This window comes from Ammospiza caudacuta, chromosome 2 (assembly GCF_027887145.1).
Source record: "Ammospiza caudacuta isolate bAmmCau1 chromosome 2, bAmmCau1.pri, whole genome shotgun sequence".
NCBI classification, from domain to species: Eukaryota; Metazoa; Chordata; class Aves; order Passeriformes; family Passerellidae; genus Ammospiza; species Ammospiza caudacuta.
The window spans coordinates 48,879,468-48,891,892 of record NC_080594.1 but is presented as its reverse complement, the minus strand read 5'-3'; the positions used below and the strand labels follow the sequence as shown (position 1 = coordinate 48,891,892).

General features: G+C 38.5%; 1 protein-coding gene across 1 annotated transcript in view; it reads left to right on the top strand.

Moving 5' to 3' along the window:
* Nucleotides 1-12,425, top strand: part of XPO4 (exportin 4) — a 73,296-nt gene that overhangs the window by 17,519 nt on the left and 43,352 nt on the right. The window contains exons 2-4 of the mRNA XM_058825257.1: nt 3,374-3,479; nt 6,930-7,071; nt 7,321-7,459. Coding sequence (XP_058681240.1) covers nt 3,374-3,479; nt 6,930-7,071; nt 7,321-7,459 — 387 coding nt within the window. The remainder of the gene's footprint in view (nt 1-3,373; nt 3,480-6,929; nt 7,072-7,320; nt 7,460-12,425) is intronic.

Genomic DNA, 12,425 nt, shown 5'->3' with positions numbered 1-12,425 from the left:
GGATAGCTGCCATTTGAAACGGTAGTCCTGCTGGATCCTTTTTCTGGGCGCTGCTGCTGCTGGTCATTTTCTGTATCCAGACAGCTTTGGAAGTTGAAAAGTTGTAATTTTATTTATAATGCTGTGTCACATAGGAGCCCTCTTCTTATGGGGCAGTAGCTTGTTATGCTAAAATCAGAAGGATGATCATTGTCCAGGAGAAGCTTTTATAGGTAACTTGCAGGACAAAAGAGCACACGGATGGTTAGAGGTAATGTCAGACAGTACAGAAAGGAAAGTGATATAGCTGCAAATAGTTTCAGCATGTCAAAAGAACCTGCTCATTACCTTACTGTGTTTTATTTAATTCCTTGTAAGTTGTATAGTAGAGAAGAGTTTGAAGGAGACAATTAGAAAGAACCCAGTGAATGGGTGTGCTCTAGGGGACTTTCCAAACAAGATGGATATGGGGGTATGTTTCTAACCCTATTGTGCCAAGGAGGTGCTGGGCACCAGGGTACAGGGCTCTTGGGCTCACTGAGCCAGTATTCTTATAATGTTAAATTTGCACTGAATACGTATATGCTGGCCTTTTCTTTAAAGCAAAAGCTAACTGGACTTACTTTCATTGTACAGATAAATGTTGTCTGAATGCAGTGAAGGCAGTTGACTGTGATCTTTAAGCTCCCTCTGGTGGCTTTGCAGTACAGTTCAAACCTTTACTGTTGCACTTGTCTGCTCTGGACTGTTTTGAGAGTTGAAGTTTGCAATATATTATTAAGTTATTGTCATTTTAAAACTTAATATAGGAATATGATGTGCCATATGCCTTTCCAAGGTGTCAAATGTCTTCTGTAACTGAACTTCAGAGAAGTAGAAGAGCTAAAATAACATAAAACAAGAAATCTACTTTCTAGTTATTATAAACATAAAGGAAGTATTTCCCATAAAATTTCCTTGGTTGTTTTTTTAGTGGTGCTATAATTTGCAGCTGATATCCCTGACAGTGAAAATAGATAGGATTTCTGTATGGCAAACTTTAATATAATGTGTTTATGCAAAATTAGTTTGGATCAGGTAGCCCTGATTTGGTCTTCTTGCTCAAAGGATGTGGCTGTTAATGACCCTGGGCTTACAAAATGTTATGCTTTGTCACACCCAAAGGATTCTTTCTAACATGGCTATAATTAGTGAGGCTTCATGAGACTGCAGGGCTGTGAGCTGCAAGGTCAGTAGTGTTGAAAGGGAAATGTCACTCCACTCCTTTTCTAACCATCATTGCACTGACTTTGGCGCTTTCTGGCTTTTTGATGCTTATTAGAGTAACAAAATGTTAATTCCCCTTGCTCCTGGATTTCCCCTCTATCTCTTTTTCTTTTGCGGACTAGTTGATAGAAAGTATCATGCAAAGAGGGAACAAGACCTTGCAGGCGGGACCAAGAAAGGAGTAGGAGGATCTCTCCTTTTGGTACCAGAATGTTATTAAAATAAGTCACTTGTTTCAAGAAATTTGATTCTTAGTTCTCATGAAATGCATTGAGCAGAGTTGTGTGTTCCTTGAGACTGAAAACTGTTCCAGGCACTGCACAGCAACGGAGGCTGTAGATTAAATGCACCTAAAATGATAACTGGTGCTGGAAAAAAGCAAGCTGTCACCACGCAATATGTCCCATACTGTGCTGGTTTAGGCTTTTTTGTTTTTATGGTGAACCAGACTGGGGAACTGATCCAGATGAAAAAATCTGGGATGATTTTTGGTAATCTCTTCCCCAGTCTGGTTCTCTGTGCATTTGCACAAATGCTTGCCCATACAGTGGAGGGAAAAAAGTGAGAACTACCTTTTTTTTCAGTTGGTTTGATTTATTTGCCACAGCTCTGACTGAAATGTGTATCAAGCTGTTGCTGTGTGGGTCATTCCTGCATGTTTGATGACCTGCTACAAATATTCTTCTGTCATTCTGTACAGCTGGTTCTATTGCAGTGAATGTAGCTAGAATCCATGCAGAGGAGGATGGTCCTTCACACTGCAGGAAACACAAACAGCTTTTCCCATTAGGAACAGCTCCTGCTGCATGCAGGAGAGTTGAGGTTACTTCACAGAAATACCTGTTCAATCAGGTTTCTTGTGGTTTATTTACTGGAAAATATTTCACTTACGTTAAAAGCATTGGTCTTGATGCTTTTATTCCCAAAGTAGTGAATATAAACCTTGACTGAAAGATAGGTGGCACACATGGTCTTCTCAAACTGCTGGGGACAGGGCTGGAATGTGGAGTTTGGAAGTTCAACTGAAGTTCAGTAACCTATGCTGTTACCATGATCCTGCTCTGCAGTTAGGATGTGATCTTCCTACATGTGTGTATGTTCCTTTCTTGAAGGTTGGCATCAGTTTTGCTTACCCTGTTTGTGATATCAATGCCCTGCATTAGATTATCTCATGCTAAGCTGGTTATATCTTGTATTTGCAGCCTGTGCAGTTCAGATAAATTCCAAAAAGCAGAAGTCAGAGAATATTAGTGGCAGAAGTGGAGAGCAGTGTGGTGCTGTGAGCTGCTGATACTTTCTACATGGCTGTTTTTACCCTGTAGGGCAGTGTGGGCTGTTGGGGTTGTGCAGTGAGGTGAGGCTGCAGGGCAGGCAGCTCCTCTGGGCTCCGTAGGCACCTCACAGGAGTCCAGGTTATTGCATCGTTTCATGCTTTACCTCAAGCTGATCTTTGGGTAGAAACCTCACTGGAGCTGGCTTTCAACAGGAGAGCAGCAGGTGTTACCTGAGCAGCCAAGGTGCCCAGGATGTAATGGGATGGGTGTAAGCTGAGGAACCACCATAGCCATTCCCAACTTGTCTCATCAATCACACCAGTCCTCAGGATGTCAATTTTAATATTGAACACTAGAGGGTAGTATGTACCTGGCATATACTTTATTTTAGAATGTATCTGTAGTAATTTTTAAAACCCAGGATTTATTATACAACTACATATTTTAAAACAATTGTAGAGCTAATGAAAAAATAGTGCTTTGCTTCCAGGACTGTGAGTGTGCTTGGCAGCATTTAGTGATGTGCAGTGGTATTTTTGGTCTGAGTAGAAAAGGAATTGGTTTGAATTTAGAGCTGACTTCTAACTTTCTTCAGAAACATTGTTGGGGAACTATACTTAAATTATTCACTCTCTGCCTGATACCTCGATATTCACACCTATGTGCATGCATTGTTAATGCAGAGTGCTAGATAAGAAGAGGTAATGTCTGAAATCAAGCAGTTTTGCCAAGAGATACTGGGTTTTGGTATTTAACAAGGCAAACATTTATGTGTTTGACATTCATGACATTGACATGACATTGCTTTTAGTATATTTTTGATCAGTGCTTGAATAACTTTTTTTTTCTTTCAGGCACCACCTTCCATGGTCAACAATGAGCAACGCCAACATGCTGAGCACATATTCCTATCATTTAGAAAATCAAAATCACCATTTGCTGTTTGCAAACATATTCTGGGTAAGTTTCAATAAATGAATTTTAGGTGTGTACATTCTTTTATAACTGGAACTGTGCTGTTCTTTTGTAGCTGGGGCTCTGAACATCAGTTTTGATTTTAATGACTGGGACTTTTTGATGGAGGGTGAAGCCTCTTACTGTCCTTTTTTTTTTATTTCTGTGAGTTTTAAAGCTGTAAGGTGTAACTTAATGTAGCTAACTTCCTAAACTGATTTAATAGATTTCCTCTGCAACATGATTATTGTAATACTGTCTAATCTGTGCAGTTTGTGCAGCTGCCAGTAGTGTGGTTGCTTGACTTTGTGCTTGCTTACCATTAAATCAGCCAACTATGCAATTTTATGCACTTCTACCAGATTTTGCATTAGTGCTGAAGTGAGAGTTTATTTCTAGTTGAACAGCTTAGTTGCTGTTGACAGCCCAGCTGGAGGAAAGGAGGAAAAAGCTAGAAAAGTATCTGTTTACCTGGTACAAGCAAGACAGTATTGATTTGAAATTTTATGTGATTATACCTGTGGAGAAAGGAAAGAGGCAGATACCACCCTTCATCAGAAATGTCTCTGATTTTAGTGCTCTAAAATGCTCTAAATGTGATTAGGTAGCTATTTATAAAAGAGAAATATTTTTACAGGTGCTACAGAGACTTTGTAGAGTTTGGCAGCTGGATCTGAAAATTACAGGGGCAGTAAAGATGTAAGATTGCTGCTCAGCACTGTAGTATTGATGTGAGTGCTGGGGACAGGTGAGGGGAAATTTCAATGAAAACTGACTCTGAGACCTGAGGAGGGAAACCTCAAAGTTTGCCCAAAAGAACACGTACCAAAACCACAAAAAGCAACTTTTCTTTTAAAGAATTTGCTAGAATGAACAGAGAAATATTATAATTATGTTGAAAATATTCTTTTCATACTTAATTCATTCTGCAGTATTTTTTTAACAGTTATTTATCAATTTACTGAATTAGAGACTTAGAATTCAGGAATATTATGATGTCAGTATTGCAGACCTACTGCTATGTTACACTGTGATATGTAGATCAGGGTGTGCTTCCTTTCCTACACCCACCCCACACCAAAATATTTCTCTAAAAATGAGGTTCTTCTGGGTTTAGTATTTTATGGAAGTACTCCATCTGGTTTGGAAAACTGCAGTCACACTTTTTGCTTGATGGGTAAGCAAAATTGATGCTTCTTGTTTTCACTTGATTTTTAGAGAAACTAAGGTGGGTAAAAACATCCTTAAGTAAATTTGTTGGCAGACCATTTGGATCTAAGGATGTGTTCATCATCAATCAGAAATAAATAATGAAATCTCATGCCATCTTAAATGTGGCTGGTTGAAGGGAATATGATGCTGATTATAATACTTTCTGGATGTTTAGCTATATTACATCCTTAAACTGTTCATATGCTGCCACCTTGAAAATCCAGCATGTTTCCACATGGGGCAGGTTTTTCATGGAAATCTAAGCAGTTGTAATGCTGAGACCTGGAACTTAGAGATTTTTCAAAACTTTGTGTTTCCTCAGTATGTATCTGTACAGTATGGACAGAAAGAACAGATAGTTAAGATTTGGGAGTTGAGGAAGAAGAGGCAGGGATTGTGAAATCAGGAACCAGGAAGGAAAACAAGCTGTTCATGATGAAAAATAAAAGACTTGAAGTGTACTGAAGGGATGTGTGCAGGAAGGATGGGCTGGAACCAGAGGACCAAGCAGATGGTTTTAAAAAGAAACAGGAAAAAATGGTCAAGACAGGAACTGGAATGGAGGTAGAGAGAGATAAGAAGGATCAAATCATTTATGGAAAGAAGAGTGTGACACAGGGAGAATAATGGAGAAGGTGAGCATATGGAAAAGGAGAACAGCCATTACTATGTTGTCCTTTAGAAACCTGGGGTTGAAGCCAGGAAGCACAAGGCACTGCTTGTCCTTCCTTTCTTCAGTAAGTTCCGTGGAGGATGGTGCTGCCCTGGCTGATGGCAGGCTCACACCGGGGGCTGCAGCTCTGTGCGGCGGCATCGCGGTTGTGCGGCTGCGGGACTCGGGCAAAGGGGAAACGCCGTCCTTTTTAATTACGTTCTCTCTCTTTGTGTGTGTGTGTATGAGCTTTGTACAACTAGAAAAGGCCCAAAGTAACAAGTGCCAGAATGAAAATTCTCATGCAGGATTAATTCAATTTGTTTTTATATGTGTTAGACATACACATTAATCTTCTATTTAAGTGGTTACTTAGTTTTCCAAATTAAGCTAAGTAGATTTAAACATGGTTTATTTTTATTTAAGCATGTTTACCTCTGTGGGTTTAAATTTGGAGCCTGATTAAATTACTTTAAAATATTTTAGCATATTAGTTGCTATCTTTGATATAGAACTTGCATATAAAGGAAATTATATTATAAACTTGTGTGCATGTAATTGGGACAGGAGAGTTTGTTTTGTAGTATTTTAAAGCCCTTCATCTTGTGATTGAGGTTTTTTCAAACACAGTTTTTCTAGTCCTGGCAGGTCAACCACTATAGCTCAAACTCTGCTTCTTGTTTGGAAATTTTATTTCATATTTTATGCTTTTGCCACCCAGTAGCTGCATCCTTTCTAAGAGCTCAGAATGTTTTGGAACTGGCTTCTGAGATATTACCTGCTATTTTCAAGTTAAAAATTTTAAAAGCAAAGGAAAACAACAAAAATGTCTCTGTAGCTTTCTAGCATCATAGAAATTTTATTAATATTCTGACATTTCTCTTTAATTTGTATTTTGTAATCACCCAAACTGTTAACCTTTCTCTGTAATATACTTCTATATTTTCCTTAGTGCGTCTGTATACATAGTAATCCTATATTTAGATAATAATGGCAAATGATTCCTACACTGTGGTCAGAAATTACATTTTGGTTAACTCAAAATAAATCTGGAAACTTGAACATGATGTAGAACACTTTAAATACACCATGGATGGTGTAAAATTTTTGCTTGGAAATGTTTCTTTTAAGTGTAAGTGGATTTACTTCTTTTTATTGCCCATGAAATACATGTACTTTTATGTACTATTTGTTTCAAAGGCAGACACAGACTGCCTTTGAAAAGGCATTTCCCACTTTGACATGTCTGTAAGATTAATCACTTTTATTAATTAGTCTATTTGAACTAAATCTGTTATCTTGTTTATTTTATTCCTCCATTGTGTTAGCATTCTTATTCCTGTTCTTTGAACCAGCCTCCTAGCACAGACAACTTTTCTCCTAGGTCATTGACTTGAATAATACCAGACAATTTGATAATTGGGTTATTGATTATTTCTCCCCCTTTTGAGTTGTAAATTCCTTCTCTGTTTTCATAGCAACAATATTCTATTTAATAATAAATGATAGTAAGTTCCATTTTTTTTTTGGAAACACATTTAAGCTGAATACATGTCTTCTAGTACTCAAGTTGTGTTTGTTTTTTCCCACAGAAACTAGTAAAGTGGACTATGTCCTTTTTCAAGCTGCCACAGCGATAATGGAAGCAGTTGTAAGAGAATGGATTCTCTTGGAAAAGGCTAGCATTGAGTCACTGCGAACATTCCTTCTAACCTATGTCTTACAAAGGCCTAAGTAAGTATAGAAAACACACCTCTGAACATCTAGGATTCTGCATAAAATCTGGGCTATCATTTTTGTTTCCCTCAGTAGCAGTGCAAGATCATTTTAAGAATAATTTGTCTTCTAGTCTTACGGTTAACTTCTGTCAGTTTTCCCATAGGAATTTACACAAGATATTTGAAAAATAAATGTGTTTAAAATTTTATTGAGCATCCATGCCCAGAATGACTTGCAATTATATTTGTGCAATGTTGTTTACAGCCTCCAAAAGTATGTTCGGGAGCAGATTTTATTAGCGGTAGCGGTGATAGTGAAACGGGGATCATTAGACAAATCAATCGACTGCAAAAGCATTTTTCATGAAGTCAGCCAGCTGATCAGCAGTGGTAACCCCACTGTGGTAAGTACTTAGTTTTTTTTCTTGAGAAGTTAAGCAGTCTCTATCAGCAGCTTACATTATATACTTAGTGGCTATAAAATATTTTATACTTCGCTTATACAATTAGTCATTAAGTTGGTAACTATCCAATCATTTAGCACATTGGAGATTTTTTAATGCTTTGGGACAAGGGGTAGTATGTGTATACCTACTTTGATATACAAGGAGACCATATTTTTAGCAAATGTTTTTCTGAATAGCTGCTTTAAGTGCCATAGTTGTGGGTTGATGGTTTGTTTTGATTTTTTTGTGTGTTTTTAAAAAATTATTTGTTTCTTTTTTCCTCTGGTTTTCTTTAATTTCATTGCAAGATCTAAAACAGATTCTTCCATTAGCTGGGAGGTTCTTTGCACACTCTGTTCCCCTTCCATCTGTGCAGTGCTGCACTTTGCTGCGGCTCAGCTGTCGAAATGGACTGCAAGCAGGAGGCATAGGCCTCTGCTGTTCTTTGGGAGACAGTAGGTGGAGAGAAAGGGTTGTGAGGAAGTAAAACATGGAATGGAAATACAAAACTTATTCTTGATTTAATGTCATACTACTAGGGGTAAGTGTTACCTTCGATACTGAGCTCAAAGTGGAAACAAGGTGTCCAATATCTATCTGTGCATTTGGTGAAATTCCGTTTGCTATGCCAGGGGATAAGTTTAGAATAGGTCATAATAGAGGCATGTAACTAGAGATTAAAGAGAGGTGATTTTTTCTCCTACCAGATGAAAATCAAAGAGTATATAGATTCCATGCTGAAACTTTAACTGAAGCTTTTCTCCAAAAAAAACCTTGAGAGAACTGGCTCATGACACTGCTGAGCATTTAGAGCAGCAGTTGTACTAGATAGATGGGAGTGGCAAATGTTTAACTCTGAAAATTCAATCAAAGTGCACTAGAAGTAATCCAGCTCATGTCGTGGTCCTAAAAATAGTGTGTCACCTCTGAGCAACAAGTAATAATGCTCCAGGGTATGGAAATTTCATTTAGTCTTGTAAAACTTAATTTCACAGTTATTTACCTTAAGGAAACCATTTTAGCCTTTTGATTCTGCATAATTCAGATAGAAATAGGTATTTGTTAAGAAGAACTGAGTTAATGCTTTTTTCCAGGAAACATAGCCTGGTTATTACAATGTAGTTACAGCTGAGGTTTTCAAGTTTTATGCACGACACTTTGTATGCTTATGTAGTTTGTAGAATCTTTGCATAAAGCTACAAAAGTGACATAAATAGAAACGTGGACTTTGAAGTAAGGAATGCACAGTCCAGCTTATGCAGTTGTATTTTGTGCATGCACTGTCCACAGACACACTGCACTGACCACAGCTTACAGCAGGCTAAGACTGCCTGCTCCAAGCATATCGTCCTGGGCATGCTGCAGAGCAGAGCCCCTTGCAGAGGAGCTCTGCCTGGGGCACTCTTATCCAAGTTCAGCTCACTGCCAAATTGAACTCAGGTTTTCATTTCCCTTTATTTAATTTTCCTTTTACTTCCCCCTCTTCATGAGTATGAATTTCTCCACAGTTTTTCCAAAATATTTGTGCTCAAGTTTTAAGAATGGTATTGAAAATGTCTAGGATATATAGTGTTTTCTATTCTGGTGTGCTAATAAGACTTACTAGCAAAAAATAAAAGATGTGATGCTGCTGAAAGGTCTTTTCGGTATGGCACAGTGTATGATTGGTAGTCTTTGGCAAACTGGTTATAAGCACATGCTCCCATGTATATGTGACAGTTTATATTATAAGCCAGTTCTCATTCACGAAAATGTTCTTGTGATCTTCTGAGACTTAGCTGCAGGAGAGACCGGTACTGGCACCCAGGACTGACATGTGCAATAATAAGCAGTAATAAAATGGTGTTTCAGCATGCTACCTGCCAAAACTGCTTTCTGAAGGGAGTCAAGACATGCCTCTTGTATAAATATGTAACAACTTTGAAAGGTTGTAAGAAATAACTCATACAATGAATTTTTTATTATTTTAGTTATCTTTTCAAATATGGTTGGGTGGTTTTGTTTCTTTACTAGTGTCCCTGTAGCATTCAGCCATGCCTGAGGGGCCGTGTGGGACCCCAGTGTGCAGTTGCCTTGCTGCTGTGGGGAGTCTCAGCTAAGGGTGCTCAGGGCATGGTGTGAAGCCACATCCTGAAAGGAGTGGTGCTTTCAAGATTTGAGATTTACTGTCAGGACAGTGCCATGCACTGTCACAGGTGCTTCTGGAGATTCATTTATATTAGTTACTTCTAAATACAGGCCTCCATTCAAATCACGGAAGAGGCTAGGATGTAGGTATTGAAAGAGGTCAGCTGATCTTTTCCAGTCCTCTCTGCTTCTCTGTGGAAAGAATCATTCAATTTTTTGACATCTTTCCCATGGTGTGATATGCACTCTTGCCTCCTTGTACACTCAAGTTGCAGAAGTCTATCATACCTTTGTGACTCCTAATTCTTTTTCCAGTCTTTTTGTCCTTTCTGTATCCTTCTCAGCTGTCTGTTCTGACCTTCTGCTTACACATTTACATCATCCTGCCTGAGGTTCACTACACATGAAGTCAGCAGCAGGTCACTTTGTATTTAAAAACGTTTAAAGCTCTCAAACAAGAGCAATCAGCAGCTCTTAGCTGCTGATAATTGGTTAGAGCATGATACTAATTACAGCAAGGTTGTGGGTTGGATCCCCATATGGGCCATTCACTTAAGAGTTGGACTTGATCCTTGTGGGTCTCTTCCAACTCAGAGTGTTCCAAGGTGATGGCTTTCTACAGCAGTTTGTAATTGAGAGAAAGTCTATTTTTAAAAAGCAAAGCATTCTCTTGTCTGCTTCTTGCTTGCCTTTTCTTCCCTATTGGCTGTGAAGCTTCTTGGTCCATCTTTACCTTACAAGAATAATGTAGCTACTGAATCTTTTCCATTCCCTGCAGCCCTTCACCCAATTTCTGTCAGACATCTGTACTAACTTTGTGATCATCAGCCAGTCCTGCTCCATGAAACCTTTGGGACGTTTGAGTAATATCTTGTCAGGATCAAGTCTTGATATTTGGGGTAATAAGGAGGGCAGTGAATGTAGATGGTAGTGTCTGTTGCTTGTGTCCTTTTGCACGATTTGATGTGCTTAGTACCTCAACTTTTTAACTACTAGTTAAAAAGATCTTCAGAGATGGATGTGTTTTGAGGCTAGGACATGAAGGTATGTAGTGGCAAACTGACATATAAGCAAGACTGTTGAGAATGAAAAAATAAGGAGGAGATTGGAAGGAAGGTAAGGAGAGGAATTGTGATGAGAGTAATAAAATTGCATTAGTATTGAGTAATCTTTTAATAGTGGAACACAGTGTACGTGTTAAGGAAATAACAAGACGCTGAGAAGAGTTAATACTTTGAGGATGGGAAGGATGCATGGTTAGAGCCAGGTTTAGAACTGCAGTGTTGGCTTCTGCTGCTGCTTCTCTGCCATTTGCTGCTTTATGAATCTCACTGAAGAAACCTTTGTATGAGAAGGGAAAGCAAACTTTTAGTCTGGCTGCCTATTTATTTGTAACTGAGTTTAGGTAGTAATCCTCTAGGAGCACAAAGATTAGCTTTAGAGTTCTTGGTTTTGTTTTTTCTGATTCTTCCTGTATTATCAATACAAGCCATCCCTCTGGAGATGGAGAATGAAGGACGATCTGTAATCTCCCTCTGACAGCAATTTCAGGATCTCTTTTCAAAATCTTCATTTCTCTGGGGGACAAAGTTTCTGGCAGCAGATACAGTATCATGTGCCAGTCTTACAATTCTAAATACATGTTTTCTATCACTAATTTCAAGATTTTGGAGAACTGCGTAGGCCAAGTTCTTCTCAACTATAAATGCCTTCAATTTCTTGGCCTTTTCTTGTGTTAAAAGATTCTGCTTTTGCATAGCTGAAGGATTTCATTTGTCCTTCGTCCCTGCCAGAAGGACAGGAATCCTGGCAGCTAAGTGACTGACTCCCAGGAGGAGGATCTGGTCTGCATGTGAACACAATCAGATTTTGTTTAAAACCAGACCAAGATATGGATCACACCTCGATTTCTTCCAGTATATGTGTAGGCAGATGCAGGGGGATCCAGCTGCTATAGACTTGATATGGGACTGGGAAGCAACAGAACCTGTGGTTTTTTGAGTGTATTTTAATATAAAGTTCTATATCTGAAGCCTACTTTTTTTTTTTTTTCTACATGGAAGAAGACTTGTCAAGACTCAGTGGAAAAGCTCTGGAATCCTAACAGTCCCTTTTCTTGCAACATTTATAAATCTGTTGTTCTGTTTCTCAGTGTTCCTAATTGGGCTAGAGAGAAGATCCAGCTGCTTCAGATTACCTAAAGCTTCTGAGGGATGTGCTGTGAATAAATTTCATATGAGCGGTGGGAAATACTAATAAGCAAAACTCTAGGCATTCATCTTCTTTGAGGTTAATCTGTCCATTATAATGGCTGCCTGGATAACTAGTTATATTTATTTAGCATTTGCATTTCTTGTTTCTACTCTTTAAATTCCAGAATTATAGTTCTGGAGGCCTGTCCAGCTGTTACTGCTTCATGTGGTAGGGTAGGAGTTGGAGAGGCTCTCCTGACTTTCACATTTTGACAAAAATATATGTATTATCCACCCCAAGTTATGTCTTCTGGTCTAATAAAATTGTTACCTTGTTGCCTTTGAGACATGTTGAATCTAAAAAAGTAGAGGGTGAACCAGTATATTTAGGCTGATAAGTTCTCTATAAAGGCCTAAGTGTGTTAAAGATTGGTTTGGGAATTTTAAGGATCCAGAAACTACTCCACATGTGAGGCTAAAACTCAGTGATAAAAATGTAAGAGAACTTTAAAACGTAAGTGGCTTTTTAGTAGTTGAATTAATCAGGATGCTTTTGCAGTTTTCAGATTTTACTGTTGAAAGGGAGCTGGCTTTACCAGAGATGC